Below are 18,234 nucleotides of genomic sequence, written 5' to 3'. Positions count from 1 at the left end.
CCTGCCTGTCCCTGTAGACTCCACCTCTGGGGACAGCCCACAGCTGAAGTCCAATAGGGGAAGCAGCGGGGGCCGGTGCAGACGCGAGCGACTCTGTCTGACAGCTTTGGGGAGAGCCGTGGATCTCCCAATGCGGAGGTTGAGATCCGAGAACGGACAGACTGCCTGCTCAGGTGGGTCCCTGACCCCTGAGTAGCCTAACTGGGAGACATCCCCCACTAGGGGCAGTCTGACACCCCACACCTCACAGGGTGGAGTCACCCCTGAGAGGAAACTTCCAAAGGAAGAATCAGACAGGTACACTCGCTGTTCAGCAATATTCTATCTTCCGCAACCTCTGCTGCTGATACCCAGGCAAACAGGGTCTGGAGTGGACCTCAAGCAATCTCCAACAGACCAACAGACAGTCCTTCTGACTGTCAGATGGAAAACTATCAAACACAGGAAGGACACCTATACCAAAACCCCATCAGTACGTCACCATCATCAAAGACCAGAGACAGATAAAACCAAAAAGATGGGGAAGAAGCAGGGCAGAAAAGCTGGAAATTCAAAAAATAAGAGCGCATCTTCCCTGCAAAGGAGCGCAGCCCATTGCCAGCAACGGACCAAAGCTGGTCAGAGAATGACTTTGACGAGATGAGAGAAGAAGGCTTCAGTCCATCAAACTTCTCAGAGCTAAAGGAGGAATTACGTACCCAGCGCAAAGAAACTAAAAATCTTGAAAAAAGAGTGGAAGAATTGACAGCTAGACTAATTAATGCAGAGAGATCATAAACGAAATGACAGAGATGAAAACCATGACACGAGAAATACGTGACAAATCCACAAGCTTCAGTAACCGACTCGATCAACTGGAAGAAAGAGTATCAGCGATTGAGGATCAAATTAATGAAATGAAGCGAGAGAGAACCAAAAGAAAAAAGAAGAAAAAGAAATGAACAAAGCCTGCAAGAAGTATGGGATTATGTAAAAAGACCAAATCTACGTCTGATTGGGGTGCCTGAAAGTGAGGGGGAAAATGGAACCAAGTTGGAAAACACTCTTCAGGATATCATTCAGGAGAACTTCCCCAACCTAGTAGGCAGGCCAACATTCAAATTGAGGAAATACAGAGAACGCCACAAAGATACTCCTCCAGAAGAGCAACTCCAAGACACATAATTGCCAGATTCACCAAAGTTGAAATGAAGGAAAAAATCTTAAGGGCAGCCAGAGAGAAAGGTCGGGTGACCCACAAAGGGAAGCCCATCAGACTAACAGCAGACCTCTCGGCAGAAACTCTACAAGCCAGAAGAGAGTGGGGGCCAATATTCAACGTTTTAAATAAAAGAATTTTCAACCCAGAATTTCATATCCAGCCAAACTAAGTTTCATCAGTGAAGGAGAAATAAAATCCTTTACAGATAAGCAAATGCTTAGAGATTTTGTCACCACCAGGCCTGCCTTACAAGAGACCTGAAGGAAGTACTAAACATGGAAAGGAACAACCGGTACCAGCATTGCAAAAACATGCCAAAATGTAAAGACCATCGAGGCTAGGAAGAAACTGCATCAACTAACGAGCAAAATAACCAGTTAATATCATAATGACAGGATCAAGTTCACACATAACAATATTAACCTTAAATGTCAATGGACTAAATGCTCCAATTAAAAGACACAGACTGGCAACTGGATAAAGAGTCAAGACCCATCAGTCTGCTGTATTCAGGAGACCCATCTCACATGCAGAGACATACATAGGCTCAAAATAAAGGGATGGAGGAAGATCTACCAAGCAAATGGAGAAAAAAAAAAGAGCAGGGGTTGCAATCCTAGTCTCTGATAAAACAGACTTTAAACCATCAAAGATCAAAAGAGACAAAGAAGGCCATTACATAATGGTAAAGGGATCAATTCAGCAGGAAGAGCTAACTATCCTAAATATATATGCACCAATACAGGAGCACCCAGATTCATAAAGCAAGTCCTTAGAGACCTACAAAGAGACTTAGACTCCCATACAATAATAATGGGAGACTTCAACACTCCACTGTCAACATTAGACAGATCAACGAGACAGAAAGTTAACAAGGATATCCAGGAATTGAACTCATCTCTGCACCAAGCGGACCTAATAGACATCTATAGAACTCTCCACCCCAAATCAACAGAATATACATTCTTCTCAGCACCACACCACACTTATTCCAAAATTGACCACATAATTGGAAGTAAAGCACTCCTCAGCAAATGTAAAAGAACAGAAATTATAACAAACTGTCTCTCAGACCACAGTGTAATCAAACTAGAACTCAGGACTAAGAAACTCAATCAAAACTGCTCAACTACATGGAAACTGAACAACCTGCTCCTGAATGACTACTGGGTACACAATGAAATGAAAGCAGAAATAAAGATGTTCTTTGAAACCATGAGAACAAAGATACAACATACCAGATCTCTGGGACACATTTAAAGCAGTGTGTAGAGGGAAATTTATAGCACTAAATGCCCACAAGAGAAAGCAGGAAAGATCTAAAATTGACACTCTAACATCACAATAAAAGAACTAGAGTGGCAAGAGCAAACACATTCAAAAGCTAGCAGAAGGCAAGAAATAACTAAGATCAGAGCAGAACTGAAGGAGATAGAGACACAAAAAACCCTCCAAAAAATCAATGAATCCAGGAGTTGGTTTTTTGAAAAGATCAACAAAATTGACAGACCGCTAGCAAGACTAATAAAGAAGAAAAGAGAGAGGAATCAATAGACACAATAAAAAATGATAAAGGGGATATCACCACCGACCCCACAGAAATACAAACAACCATCAGAGAATACTATAATGCCTCTATGCAAATCAACTAGAAAATCTAGAAGAAATGGATAATTTCCTGGACACTTACACTCTCCCAAGACTAAACCAGGAGAAGAAGTGGAATCCCTGAATAGACCAATAGCAGGCTCTGAAATTGAGGCAACAATTAATAGCCTACCCACCGAAAAAAAGTCCAGGACCAGATGGATTCACAGCTGAATTCTACCGGAGGTACAAGGAGGAGCTGGTACCATTCCTTCAGAAACTATTCCAATCAACAGAAAAAGAGGGAATCCTCCCTAACTCTTTTTATGAGGCCAACATCATCCTGATACCAAAGCCTGGCAGAGAGACACAACAAAAAAAGAGAATTTTAGACCAATATCGCTGATGAACATCGATGCAAAAATTCTCAATAAAATACTGGCAAACCGGATTCAGCAGCACATCAAAAAGCTTATCCACCATGATCAAGTGGGCTTCATCCCTGGAATGCAAGGCTGGTTCAACATTCGCAAATCATAAACGTAATCCAGCATATAAACAGAACCAAAGACAAGAACCACATGATTATCTCAATAGATGCAGAAAAGGCTTTTGACAAAATTCAACAGCCCTTCATGCTAAAAACGCTCAATAAATTCGGTATTGATGAACGTACCTCAAAATAATAAGAGCTATTTATGACAAACCCACAGCTATATCATACTGAATGGGCAAAAACTGGAAAAATTCCCTTTGAAAACTGGCACAAGACAGGGATGCCTCTCTCACCACTCCTATTAACATAGTGTTGGAAGTTCTGGCTAGGGCAATCAGGCAAGAGAAAGAAATCAAGGGTATCCAGGTAGGAAGAAGAAGAAGTCAAATGTCCCTGTTTGCAGATGACATGATTGTATATGTAGAGAAAACCCCATTGTCTCAGCCCAAAATCTCCTTAAGCTGATAAGCAACTTCAGCAAAGTCTCAGGATACAAATAATGTGCAAAAATCACAAGCATTCTTATACACCAGTAACAGACAAACAGAGAGCCAAATCAGGAATGAACTTCCATTCACAATTGCTTCAAAGAGAATAAAATACCTAGGATTCCAGCTTACAAGAGATGTAAAGGACCTCTTCAAGGAGAACTACAAACCACTGCTCAGTGAAATCAAAGAGGACACAAACAAATGGAAGAACATACCATGCTCATGGATAGGAAGAATCAATATCATGAAAATGGCCATACTGCCCAAGGTTATTTATAGATTCCATGCCATCCCCATCAAGCTACCAATGACTTTCTTCACAGAATTGAAAAAAAACAGCTTTAAAGTTCATATGGAACCGAAAAAGAGCCCGCATTGCCAAGACAATCCTAAGTCATAAGAACAAAGCTGGAGGCATCACACTACCTGACTTCAAACTATACTACAAGGCTACAGTAACCAAAACAGCATGGTACTGGTACCAAAACAGAGATATAGACCAATGGAACAGAACAGAGTCCTCAGAAATAATACCACACATCTACAGCCATCTGATCTTTGACAAACCTGAGAGAAACAAGAAATGGGGAAAGGATTCCCTATTTCATAAATGGTGCTGGGAAAATTGGCTAGCCATAAGTAGAAAGCTGAAACTGGATCTTTCCTTACCCCTTATACGAAGATTAATTCAAGATGGATTAGAGACTTAATGTTAGACCTAATACCATAAAAACCCTAGAAGAAAATCTAGGTAGTACCATTCAGGACATAGGCATGGGCAAGGACTTCATGTCTAAAACACCAAAAGCAATGGCAGGAAAAGCCAAAATTGACAAATGGGATCTCATTAAACTAAAGAGCTTTTGCACAGCAAAAGAAACTACTATCAGAGTGAACAGGCAACCTACAGAATGGAGAAAATTTTTGCAACCTACTCATCTGACAAAGGGCTAATATCCAGAATCTACAAAGAACTCAAACAAATATACAAGAAAAAAAACAAACAACCCATCAAAAAGTGGGGAAAGGATATGAACAGACATTTCTCAAAAGAAGACATCCATACAGCCAACAGACACATGAAAAAATGCTCATCATCACTTGCCATCAGAGAAATGCAAATCAAAACCACAATGAGATACCATCTCACACCAGTCAGAATGGCAATCATTAAGAAGTCAGGAAAAACAACAGGTGTTGGAGAGGATGTGGAGAAATAGGAACACTTTTACACTGTTGGTGGATTGTAAACTAGTTCAACCATTATGGAAAACAGTATGGCATTCCTCAAGGATCTAGAACTAGATGTACCATATGACCCAGCCATCCCACTACTGGGTATATACCCAAAGGATTATAAATTACTCTACTACAAAGACACATGCACACGTATGTTTATTGCGGCACTATTCACAATAGCAAAGACTTGGAATCAACCCAAATGTCCATCTGTGACAGACTGGATTAAGAAAATGTGGCATATATACACCATGGAATACTATGCAGCCATCAAAAAGGATGAGTTTGCGTCCTTTGTAGGGATATGGATGCAGCTGGAAACCATCATTCTTAGCAAACTATCACAAGAACTGAAAACCAAACACCGCATGTTCTCACTCATAGGTGGGAACTGAACAATGAGATCACTTGGACTGGGGAAGGGGAACATCACACACGGGCCTATCGTGGGGGGGGGGGAGGAGGGAGGGATTGCATTGGGGAGTTATACATGATATAATGATGAATGATGGTGCTGACGGGTGAGTTGATGGGTGCAGCACACCAACATGGCATAAGTATACATATGTAACAAACCTGCACGTTATGCACATGTACCCTAGAACTTAAAGTATAATTAAAAAAAAAAAAATTGACCACACAATTAGACATAAAACAACCCTCAGCATATGCAAAAGAACTGAAATCATATCAAACGTACTCTTGGACCACAGCACAGTAAAAATAGAAGTCAAGACTAAAAAAATTGCTCAAAGCCATGCAATTACATGGAATTAAACAACATTCTCCTGTATGACTTTTGGGTAAGTAGTGAAATTAAGGCAGATACCAAGAAGTTCTTTGAAACTAATGAGAACAATGATACAACATACCAGAATCTTTGGGACATAGTTCAAGCAGCCTTCAGAGGGAAATTTATAGCACTAAACTCCCACATCAAAAAGTTAGAAAGATTTCAAATTAACAACCTAACATCACAACTGAATGAATTAGGGAAGCAAGAGCAAGCCAACCCCAAAGCTAGTAGAAGACAAGAAATAACCAAAATCAGAGCTGAACTGAAAGAAATTGAGACACACAAAAAACCATTTCAAAAGATCCAGAAGTTAGTTTGTTATAAAAATTAATTATATATAAGCTACTAGCTAGACTAATGAAGAAGAAAAGAGAGAAGATCCAAATAAACATAACTAGAAATGACGAAGGGAATGTTACCACTGACCCCACAGAAATAAAAATAACTATCGGAAACTACCATGAACACCTGTATGCACATAAACTAGAAAACCTAGAAGAGATGGATAAATTCCTGGACATATACACCCTCCCAAGACTGAACCAGGAAGAAATTGATTCCCTGAACAGACCAATAATGAGCTCCAAAATTGAATCAGTAATAAATAGCTTACCAACCAAAAAAAAGGGCAGGACTGGATGAATTCACAGCAGTATTCTACCAGATGTACAAAGAGATGTACAAAGATGTGGGTGTTTAGATCTGGTACAATTCCTACTAAAACTGTTCCAAAAAATTGAAGAGGGAACTCTTCCCCACCTCATTCTATAAGGCCAGCATCATCCTGATACTAAGACTTGGTAGAGACACAACAACAACAAAAACTTCAGGCCAATATCCTTTATGAACATTGATGCAAACATCCTTAATAGAATACTTGCAAACCAAATCCAGCAGCATATTAAAAAGCTAACCCACAACAATCAAGTAGGCTTCATTGCTGGTATGCAAGGTTGGCTTGACAAATGTAAATAAATAAATGATATTCATCACACAAACAGAACTAAAGACAAAAACCACATGATTATCTCAATAGATGCAGAAAAGGCTTTCAATAAAATTCAACATCAGTTCATGCTAAAAACTCTCAATGAAGGAACACAGCTCAAAATAGTAAGAGCCATCCATGACAAACCCACAGCCAACATCATACTTAAAGGGCAAAAGCTGGAAGCATTTCCCTTGAAAACTGGCACAAGTCAAGGATGCCTTCTCTCACTCCTCATATTCAATTTATTAGGTTGGTGCAAAAGTAATTGCCGTTTTTGCCATTATAGTAAATGTAAAAGCCACAATTACTTTTGCACCAGCCTAGTAGTATTGGAAGTCCTGGCCAGAGCAATCAGGCAAGAGAAAGAAATAAAGGGCATCCAAATAGGAGGAGAGGAAGTCAAATTACCCCGTTTGCAGACAACCTGATTCTGTATCTAGAAAACCCCATAGTCTTGGAATAAAAACTCCTTCAGCTAATAAACAACTTCGGCAAAGTTTCAGGATACAAAATTATGTTCAAAAACCACTAGCATTCCTACACACCAACAACAGCCAAGCCAGGATCCAAATCAGGAATGCAATCCCATTCACAATTGCCACGAAAAGAGTAAAATATCTAGGAAGACAGCTAACCAGGGAGGTGAAAGGTATCTACAATGAGAACTACAAAGCATTGCTCAAAGAAATCAGGGCCAGACGCAGTGGTTCACTCCTGTAATCCCAGCACTTTAGGAGGCCAGGGCAGGCGGATCACAAGGTCAGGAGTTTGAGACCATCCTGGCTAACATGGTGAAACCCCATCTCTACTAAAAATACAAAAAATTAGCTGGGCATGGTGGCACTTGCCTGTAGTCCCAGCTACTTGGGAGGCTGAGGCAGAAGAATCGCTTGAACCTGGGAGGCAGAGGTTGCAGTGAGCTGAGATCACACCACTGCACTCCAGCCTGGGCAATAGAGTGAGACTCCATCGAAAGAAGGAAAGGAATGGAACGGAAAGGAAAGGAAGAAGGAAGGAATCAGAGATGACACAAATAAATGGAAAAACATTCCATGCTCATGGATCATGGATAGGAAGAATCAATATAATTAAAATGGTCATACTGCCTAAAGTGATTTACAGATTCAGTGCTATTTTTATCCAACTACCAATGGCATTTTTCACAGAATTAGGAAAAACAATTTCAAAATTCCTATGGAAACAAAAAAGAATCTGAATAGCTAAAGTAATCCTAAGCAGAAAGAACAAAGCTGGAGCCATCACGTTACCCAACTTCAAACTATAACACAGGGCTGCAGTAACCAAAATAGCATGGTACTGGCACAAAAACAGACACATAGACCAATGGAACATAATAAAGAGCCTAGAAATAAGGCTGCACACCTACAACCATCTGATCTTTGGCAAAGCTGACAAAAACAATCAGTGAGGAAAGAACTCCCTGTTCAAGAAATGGTGCTGGGGTAACTGGCTAGCCATATGCAGAAGATTGAAAGTGGACCCTTTCCTTACATGTACAAAATCAACTAAAGATAGATTAAAGGCTTAAATGTAAAACCCAAAACTGTAAGAACTCTGGAAGACCACCTAGGCCATACCATTGTGGACATAGGAATGGACAAAAATGACATGATGAAGATGCCAAAAGTAATTGCAACACAAGTAAAAGTTGACAAATGGGATCTAATCAAATGTAAAAATTTCTGCACAGCAAAAGAAACTATGAAGAATAAACAGACAATCTACAGTGTGGGAGAAAATATTTGCCACCTATGCATCTCACAAAGGTCTAATATCTAGCATCTGTAAGAAATTTAAACAAGTTTTTAAGAAACAACAACAACAACAAAACATTAAAAAGTGGGCAAAGGGCCGGGCGCGGTGGCTCAAGCCTGTAATCCCAGCACTTTGGGAGGCCGAGACGGGCGGATCACGAGGTCAGGAGATCGAGACCATCCTGGCTAACACGGTGAAACCCCGTCTCTACTAAAAGATACAAAAACTAGCCGGGCGTGGTGGCCGGCGCCTGTAGTCCCAGCTACTCGGGAGGCTGAGGCAGGAGAATGGCGTGAACCTGGGAGGCGGAGCTTGCAGTGAGCTGAGATCCGGCCACTGTACTCCAGGCTGGGTGACAGCGAGACTCCGTTTCAAAAAAAAAAAAAAAAAAAAGTGGGCAAAGGACACGAACAGACATTTTTCAAAAGAAGACATACATGTGGCTGACAAGCATATGAAAAAAAGTCAAATATCACTGAACATTAGAGAAATGCAAATGAAAACAACTGTGAGATACCATCTCATACCAGTCAGAATGTCTATTAGTAAAAAGTAAAAAAAAAACAAAAAACAGATGCTGGCAAGGTTGCGGAGAAAAGGGTACACTTAGACACTGTTGGTGGGAGTGTAAATTAATTCAACCATTATGGAAAGCAGTGTGGTGATTCCTCAAGGAGATAAAAACAGGATTACCATTCAACCCAGCAATCCCATTAATGGGTGCATACCCAGAGGAATGTAAATCAGTCTACCATAAAGACACATGCATGTGAATGTTCATTGCAGCACTAGTCACAATAGTAAAGATATGGAATCAACCTAAATGCCATGAATGACAGATTGGATAAAGAAAATGTGGTACATATATACCCTGGGATACTATGCAGCCATAAAAAAGAATGAGATGATGTCTTTTGTGGAAGCATGGATGGAGCTGAAGATTATTATCCTTAGCAAACTTATGCAGGAACAGAAAACCAAATACTGCATGTTCTCACCTATTAGTAGCAGCTAAATGATGAGAACTCATGGACACAAAGAAGGGAACAACAGACACTGGGACCTACTTGAGGGTGGAGGTTGGGAGGAGGGAGAGGATCAGAAAAAGTAACTATTGGGTATTAGTCTTAGTACCTGGGTGATAAAATAACCTGTACAACAAATTCCTGTAACATAATTTTACCTATACAACAAACCTGCACATGTACCCGTTAACCTAAAATAAAAGCTTAAAAAAAAACCCAAAGGAAATAAGTGCTAAAAATTCATCACTTCTTAATTATTTTGCTGCATTTTAAATTACCTATGCTTTTTAGTTTATTTGCATGTTTTGTATCCGTATGGTATAAATACCATATAAAGGTGTGTTGCTGTACATCTTCCTAATTACACATTTAGTGACATCACATTAACTTGAAAATGGCCATGGCAGGAGCATTTACACCACAGAAATTGGCAAATGCTACAAACCAGGTCTTGATTTATTGTTTTGTTGATCATCTATGTTTAAGAAAGTTATGAGAATGTTACTAATGCAGATTAAACAAAAAGGAATGTTCTGTCTGTAGCTGTCATACTGTGAGTAACATGGAAATTTGAAGAAATATTCAACTGTATTCAAAACTATTATCCAGTTTAGCAAAGAAGTTGTTCACATTACTGATGAAGAGTGGACCTGTGATGTATATCTTTTCTGTTTCATTTTTGTCTCACTCATTAACATATATATATAAATATCAACAACATTTACATGGAAACTATACTCATTCATCAATCATAAATTTTGTTACATATCTATTATATCAGTAAAAGTCATAATATATATTATACATTATGCATATAATATATAATGTACACACACACATACACATAGGCAAACATACACATCTTTTCACATGCCACCTGGAAGGGCCACATAAAATTATATAGGGAATGGAGGAGAAATAGAAAAGATTAGGCTAGTAATTTAGTAGTTCTGGAGAATTGGACATGATTAGGAGAGAAGAGGTAAGTGAGAAAAAAACAAGAACAAAACAGCACATTTTTTTTTTTTTTTTTTTGAGACGGAGTCTCGCGCTGTCACCCAGGCTGGAGTGCTGTGGCCGGATCTCAGCTCACTGCAAGCTCCGCCTCCCGGGTTCACGCCATTCTCCTGCCTCAGCCTCCCGAGTAGCTGGGACTACAGGCGCCGCCACCTCGCCCGGCTAGTTTTTTGTAGTTTTTAGTAGAGACGGGGTTTCACCGTGTTAGTCAGGATGGTCTCGATCTCCTGACCTCGTGATCCGCCCGTCTCGGCCTCCCAAAGTGCTAGGATTACAGGCTTGAGCCACCGCGCCCGGCCCACATTTTGTTTTTATAAAGCAGAGAGAGAATGGTAAAATGTTTCAGTTGTTACTCAAAATGAGAAATTTGGGTTAAGAAGATCTTTAGAATATTTTGCTGTAGAATGTAACATAATTCCCCTTTGAAGGACTTTGGTAAAAATTTACATTGTTGTCACTTTTTTAGATGTTTTGATTTTTTCATTTTCGAATGCATGTCTGAGCTTAAATGGCCCATGAAGCAGTCAGTTATATTCAGATCACACTAGCATTTTGATAATAAAATTATTAGTTGAAGTCAAGACAGGTTTAATATGAACAAGTTATACCAAAGTTATTTTTTGTTCCTCTTAGGATTGGGTGGTTCTATTAGCATATATTGAAAATAATAACAAAAGCAACAACAATACAACTATTACTACTATTATTATTTTTATATTACCAGTAATTTTTCTATATTCTTTACATGTAATTTGAGCATGCATTTACATGCCTCACAAAAACATTATGAGGCAGACACAAATAATTTATTATTACATTTTATTTGTCAGGAACAGACAAGGTGATCTAATTTGCTCCAAAGCACATAACCAGTAAAGTCTAGCAAGATTAGAATTCAGACTATCTAGCCCTTGAGGTGGCACTATTAGTTAACTCTACAATGCTACAAAATTGCCAAGCATTAGCAGTATAGTGTATTTTAAGTATTTATCTTAGTTTCTAAAGGGCACAGATATCAGTTTAAAGACAGGTTCCAGACTGGGTGTTAGAAAGCTACTTTGTATTTGATTCCATTGATTGAGTTAATATAAGCATTTACTGAGCATCTGGTTGTTTAAAAGAATATCACAGACATTTCAGGAGAGACAAAGATGAATAAAACATGGTTCCACCTTTGAGGAGCTTAAAATCCAGATATTCACTGTCTTTACCAATCTCTTGAATGAAGCCAAGAGGCAGATTAAACTGACGAAGGATTTAAAATAATTCAAAATCAAAAAACTCTGAATAGTTTCACTTATATTCTGAAATTACTAAGTGTTGCAGGGATAAATGTATTTTGCATCATATTCAAAACCAAGTGCAAAGATACATGACTGAAAATCTGTTTTTGTAGCAGCTTTTGTATCTAGAGGTTTTAGATTAACCTCAGGACTAAAGCGCTGTTAAAATTTTTGATGTGCTCTTAGTTATTGTAATAAAACTAACACACCAGAATGAGCATTCCTTTTTGTTTTTGTTTTTTTCTAGAAGCTCTATACTGGTCAGCCATCTCAGCGGTATTCTTTTCAGTTCAGGCTGTAACATTTTAAAAGGAGCATTGAAAAATGCAACTGGGATAAATGGAAAAGGATAACTAAACCAAGTCATGTGAAGAATGGCTGAAGGATTTGAGGATGTTTAGCCTGGACAAGGATACTCAGAGAGTATACGGGATCAGATTCCAAAATACTTGAAGGGTTGTCATGTGGGGAAGGAGTCAACTTCTGAGCCGCTCCAAAAGGTAAAACTAGCACAAATGACCCAAAGTCAGACGGAGGTTATCTCAGGTTAGCAAAAGAAAGTTTGAATACTGAGCTATTAAAAAATGGATTACGTTACCATGTGAGATAGAGGAAGGGCTTCGAGAGAAGATGTGAGGACAGCTAGGGGTGGGCTGCTGAACTGCATCATACTGAAAGCATCTTCCAAAATCAAAGTTCCATGATTTATGATTCCATAACAGAAGTAATTCCCTAAACGTTTATAACACACACACACACAATAAAATCATATTTTCCTGAAATATGTGAAATTTGGGGGATTGTAATTAACATATGAGTAGCAATTAGAAGTACAAGAAGCAGTGATATTTAGGTCATGACAAGAGAAGAAATACACGGCCTTTGTGCATGGAAAGCCCAAGAACAATGGGCATAGGCCCTGGGAATCCACTCCATGGGGAACAGAGGACTGTTTTGATATAAAAAAGTGAACAGAGAAAGAATACAAGGTTAACACTGGATGCAACTTTAAATCCTTCAGCACAGTGCCTAGCAGCCATAAAAAAGCAAACAAAAGTCTGCAAACCCTTTCCAGAGGCAATGAATAGAAACAGAACAAATCACTCTCGCCTAGATAAATGCTACATCCCTGTACTGCTTTGCTGACCACAGACCTCCTCTGCAAAGGGCATTAAAGCCATCAGGAAGGGGAAGAAAAGGCACCCAGAATGAGGGCAAAAAATTCTGGTGCATAGCTCTTGAGCTAATTTACATGAAATAAGTTAATGTAATTGGCAAATGGATACTTAGAGATGGAATATTTAAAGAAAATCCCTCTATAAGAGGCCAAGGAGACAGTGAAAGAGACTGCTCTAGGCTTGTTGAATACAGGAAAAAAATGAAGAGAAAAGATTGATGTTGTAACCCAAACAGAGCTCAATGGAGAGGCAAGAAGAATTAAGAGAAGAACAAGTCTTTGCCCAGACGATGAAAGACCCAGCTAAAATCCTAGCCACACCATGCAATTTATTAAAAGTTGTTTCTTCCCCCGTAACCAACCAGCTTCCACTAGTCTCTAGTGTTCTTTCTGACTTATTTCATTAACATTTCCTTCTTTTTCTGGAGCAGTCAGGGCCCCAGGGAATCTTTCTTTTTCCCCACCTCACCCCCACCAATGGGGCATTGAATGAGAGCCAGGGTGTTGTCTGTGAAAAGAGAAATTGCAAAACCACAAATTGCAGAAAATGGTTACTGCCAAAAATCGAAAGGAACACACGATATCACCATGCCTCTTAAAAAAGCAATTGCGCATTTTACAGGCCTCTGGATAATTCAGGTTTGTTTGGCAACTTTCTCACCCATACCACCCAGAAGATAATTCTCTTCCACCAGAGGCAGTGGTCCTAAAGAATATGATAAGTTGAAAATAAACAAAAGAATGGGGGTGCAAGTCTTTCCAGAGCACTGACCTGGCCCAATAGTGTTCTATTTTCTTCTATTGTGTAGTATTAATTTGAAAGCCCAAAGCTTGCCACCAGAATCCCAAGGACTCCCACTAAAACAGGGAGGGTCTCCAATAATTTAATAAGATTATTGGTAATACAAAGCATTTTTAGATGGTAAAATTTTTCCAAAACATTATATTATGTGATTATCACAACAACCCTTTGAAGGGGTCAGGAAAAATGTCTTCCTTCCTCTCTCCTTCCCTAAAAAGATACTTTGAAACTGAAGTGTTAAGTAACATACTGCAATCATACTACTGAAGGAGTGAACTGGGACTTAGCCATTAGCCTTTTGATTTTTTCTCCTGAATTCCTTCCACCACCCAGCCTTATTCCTCTATGGGGGCATATTTTCCTGACTTGGATGAGGCTGTCCTCCGTCCGTGGGTTGGGATTTTATGTGTTGCATATACATTTGCAGGATCTTCACTTGGAAAGTCTCCTGTCATTCACTTGTCTGAATGGAACGTTGATTAGGTCGTTTTCCATTTGCATTGGTTGAATAATACAATCATCATGAGGACAAAATGTCAACTCCAGAGGGGCTGATTCAACGTAGCTGCCAAAAGGAACCCAGGTCAAGACTACCTGGTGATTTTAATATGTTTCTGTGACTCCGTGGGTCAGACCAACCTTTCCCCAGTTGCTCAGAGATTGCTTGGGGAGCCGGGTAGACCCGTTTTGTCTGGATTGTGTATAATTCCAGTGCAAGCTTCCTTCTTCTCAAAATATTTACTAATGAAACATACAGGGTCACTAAGCACCCTGTATGTTTCTAAGAAAAAAAAATATGAAAAGAAAACAAACAATCACAAGTTGAGACCTCTGAGGTAAAATAGCCATTCCCCACCCTCTTATTTTATTTTATTTTTTTCAGTCTGAAAGATAAAGAGCACTTTCAACTGAAATTTTGACAAAGAGATCCTAGGGTAACACGTAGGTGTTTAAATTTACATATAGTGACTTAAAAATGCTGCCTTAAATTACCCTTCATCAAATTTTCACGATTAATATACACCAAGTATCTTTCGGTATTTAACATTAACTTATTTAAAATACTAGTAAAACCTAAATAGGCAGTAACAGTATGGTAAAGAGCCAGCAAATATGAATATGCAAGAAAGTAAACATAGGCAATTTCCCCTGAACAGCTTTCTGTGTTCAAAAGAAAGAATACAGTCAAAAGTTAACATTTGTACAAACAATACACTCATGATAGCATATGAAAAGAAGACTACTCATAAAATTTAACATGACTTTCTTGGTAAAAGCTGCTTAAAACATTCATAGCATGCAGGTGTCTTGATAATGCAATAAAGACTAAAGCAAGATAATACAGAGATTGACATTTTAAAAAATTTCAGTGAATGTGTAATATGTTGACATTAAATCTGAATGTTTTGAGGGTGAATGTCTTTTGTGCTAACGCTTGAATATTTGATGTACAGCAGTGGGATCAATTTATTCTAGAGAGCAAACAAAAAACTATCATCCAGGGAAATCAGTAAAAACTAAGTTTTTCCTGCAGTTCAGCTGAACATATAATCTTCTCAGGGACTGAATGATTCAAAAGAGAATTTATTAGAACATGTATAATATATACAATTTAACTGTGCTCTTTGGTTTCTGATAGGTACTAGAACGTCTAATTAAATGCTTCAGTGACTACTGAGATGCATTCTCTGCTGGAAATTCTGTATGAATTAGAAGCTGAGAGTTGATGTAGCCTCCATGAGGGTACATGACTCAACCATCTACCTTATAGTTGTTGATTACTTGCTTAGTGACAAGCAACTTACACATTTTGAGGTACTTTTGAACAGCTAGGGTCTTTATATTACAGCTAAATCTACCTCCTGCTTGTGGACATTGGATATTATTAAATTACACCAGAGACATATGAAACTTTCTTTTTTTCCTTTGTTAAAATTATTCTTACCTTCATTTCATTAAAAAAGAAAAAAAAATCACCCTAATTCCAAAGACAAAACTCAGGAACTCCCAGTTCAGATCTGCTATAATTTTATTTGGTCTTTCAGAATAGAGGGGATTTGTAATTAGGTATAGACACTGGAAGTACTAAGAATAAAGAAACATAATACACAGGAGATTAGTTCTGGAGAGACTACTGGTTTACAGAGTGGCCATAACGCAGTACACACAGGAAGGAATTATTAAGGTTACCACCATGCTGTTAAACAAGAAACAGTCTGTGACTACATGGTGAGGAGCAAATGGGAAAAGAGTAATAAATTAGTCATTTGAGAGAACTGAATATTTAAATGTTTAGTGTCACATGGTCATAATATATAAATGAACATTGCCTATTTTTTTATTCCTCACTTTTATCTAGCTTTAGATGCAATATTGTCACAACCACAATTAGGCTGAATCTGCTTCCAAAATGGTTTCTGAAATGCTCCATGGTGTTACACAAATCAATAGTATGAAATGTTAGATTGGCTGTGTGTGTTGAGCTAGACTTTAAAAATGCAGCAATGTGAGATGGGAGCCTTAAAGATTAGGAGGCTTAGGAATTACAGCTGAGAAGTAGATACCATTTCAAGGAGGAAACGTACTTACATTTTGCTGCAAGTAAAATGCCTGTCTTTAAACAGTAGCCTCTGAAACAAAGAAAGAAAAAAAGAATGTTAAAAAATTATACAACAATTAATTCAAAATGAAAAAGGAGTCAAATTTGAAGCCACTGACTGAAAAAAAAAGACAGAGAGAAGCCTAGCCTACAGAAGAATATATATTTATTGGGAGACTTTTCTTGGGGATACAGGAGGCTGTAGCCCAGAAAGAAAACATTTATGCTAGCTGCTGTATCTCATCACATGCTCTGCTCCCTGCTCCTGAATATCCTAGAATTTCAAGACTACTTGATGCTTGCTTTGTCTCCCAGGTCCAATCTTGGAGACAGAAAACATGGTAAGTCTGGCTGGCTCATTCAATGGCTTAGACGCTCATCACTCTCTTGCTTCTGGTTCACACTGACATTGTACCTTGTTCTTGTTGGCCAAGTTCTGACACATTGTTCCTTTAAATGAAACTTCTCCTAAAGATATGGTTTTCTCAATTCATACTTATTAGGATAAACGGACAGTTTCCTTTTCCAAGAAATAGAAAGCTTTTGTGGGAGATGCAAGGAGGGGGATTGAAACCAAAGCCAAGTTTCTCTTTATTCAAGATGTTGGTGAAAGGGGAGGGACAAATAGACTATGCCTATGCTTGGAAGGCCAATTGTGCAGGCAATTTGTTCAGTGTGGCAGCCCACCAGACAATTCAGCTTGCTTCCAAATCCATAATTTATTGAACCTATTGTGGTTATATTGAAAGGGGTACTTTTTAGTGCAGTAGGTTTAATAGGAAATGGCAGGAAAGTCCCTATGATTGATATGAACTATTTGCATTCTGAAATTCAAGTGATTCCAGATCATCTCTAAGACTAAGCACTCAAATCGTGGTGTCCTCAGACCTACAGAAAGATCTTTCCACACCACCCACAGTGATCTGGATAGGTCAGATTAGTTACTTCAGTGGAACAATGTTTTCCCAAGCTCTGCCATTTCTTAATAATAGTGTGATTTGGGCAAATTGGTTCAATGCTCTAAAATTGATAGAAATGTTACTAGTGGCTATTTCAAAGAATTGCCGTAAGGGTTAAATACAATTATATATAAAAAATAGTTAGATAAAGTCCTCCTCGTGTCAATGTGCTCCAGAAGCAAGAAAATGATGAAAGTCTTAAGCCATTGAACTAGGCAACCAGACTTATCATATTTCCTGTCTCCAGCACTCTCTCCAGTACTACCTGGTGTTGTTACTGTTGTTGTTATTATTATCAGCAGACCAAGTTGTAAAACCAAATTAAGAATATATGATAAATCCATGAAATGGGAGCTGGGAAGGTAGCTATGGAGGTCTCGCTTGGGTAAGATGTCTCCATTTATGACAGTCAAAGCTGCACCTTTGTCCCAAATTCCTCTTCCAGATTGTTTTTCTCCAATTTTCATTCCTCCAACTACTCAATATCTCCAGTCAACATCCTTATTAAAAAATCCCTACCTGTTTTAGCAAGCCACCCAATTCCTCATTTACTATCTGTGAAGATGGTTAGGAGGGGGCTTATTGATCGACAAATTGTTAAATTATTAAATTTCTGGGCCCACAAATAATACAGATAATTCTTCTTTATACAGGTAAGAGGTTGATACATTTTTATCGGACTGAATTTCTCAGACGGATTCTATAGTTTGACCCAACAAGGTCTCACATGTGTCACTAACTGGAAGAAGTTATTATTATTAGTTGTTAGTTATTATTCTATAGTTTGAGCCAACA

General features: G+C 38.6%; 1 protein-coding gene across 1 annotated transcript in view; it reads right to left on the bottom strand.

Moving 5' to 3' along the window:
* The window catches only part of ANKFN1 (ankyrin repeat and fibronectin type III domain containing 1), a 365,709-nt gene that overhangs the window by 272,747 nt on the left and 74,728 nt on the right, over positions 1–18,234 (bottom strand). Inside the window, exon 2 of the mRNA XM_033183583.1 lies at positions 16,471–16,511. Within this exon, the coding sequence (XP_033039474.1) occupies positions 16,471–16,511 (41 nt within the window). The remainder of the gene's footprint in view (positions 1–16,470; positions 16,512–18,234) is intronic.

The sequence above is a fragment of the Trachypithecus francoisi genome, unplaced genomic scaffold (assembly GCF_009764315.1).
Source record: "Trachypithecus francoisi isolate TF-2019V2 unplaced genomic scaffold, Tfra_2.0 Lachesis_group20, whole genome shotgun sequence".
Lineage (NCBI taxonomy): Eukaryota > Metazoa > Chordata > Mammalia > Primates > Cercopithecidae > Trachypithecus > Trachypithecus francoisi.
Note: the sequence above shows the minus strand (reverse complement) of the source record. Positions and strands in the feature narration are given on the sequence as shown.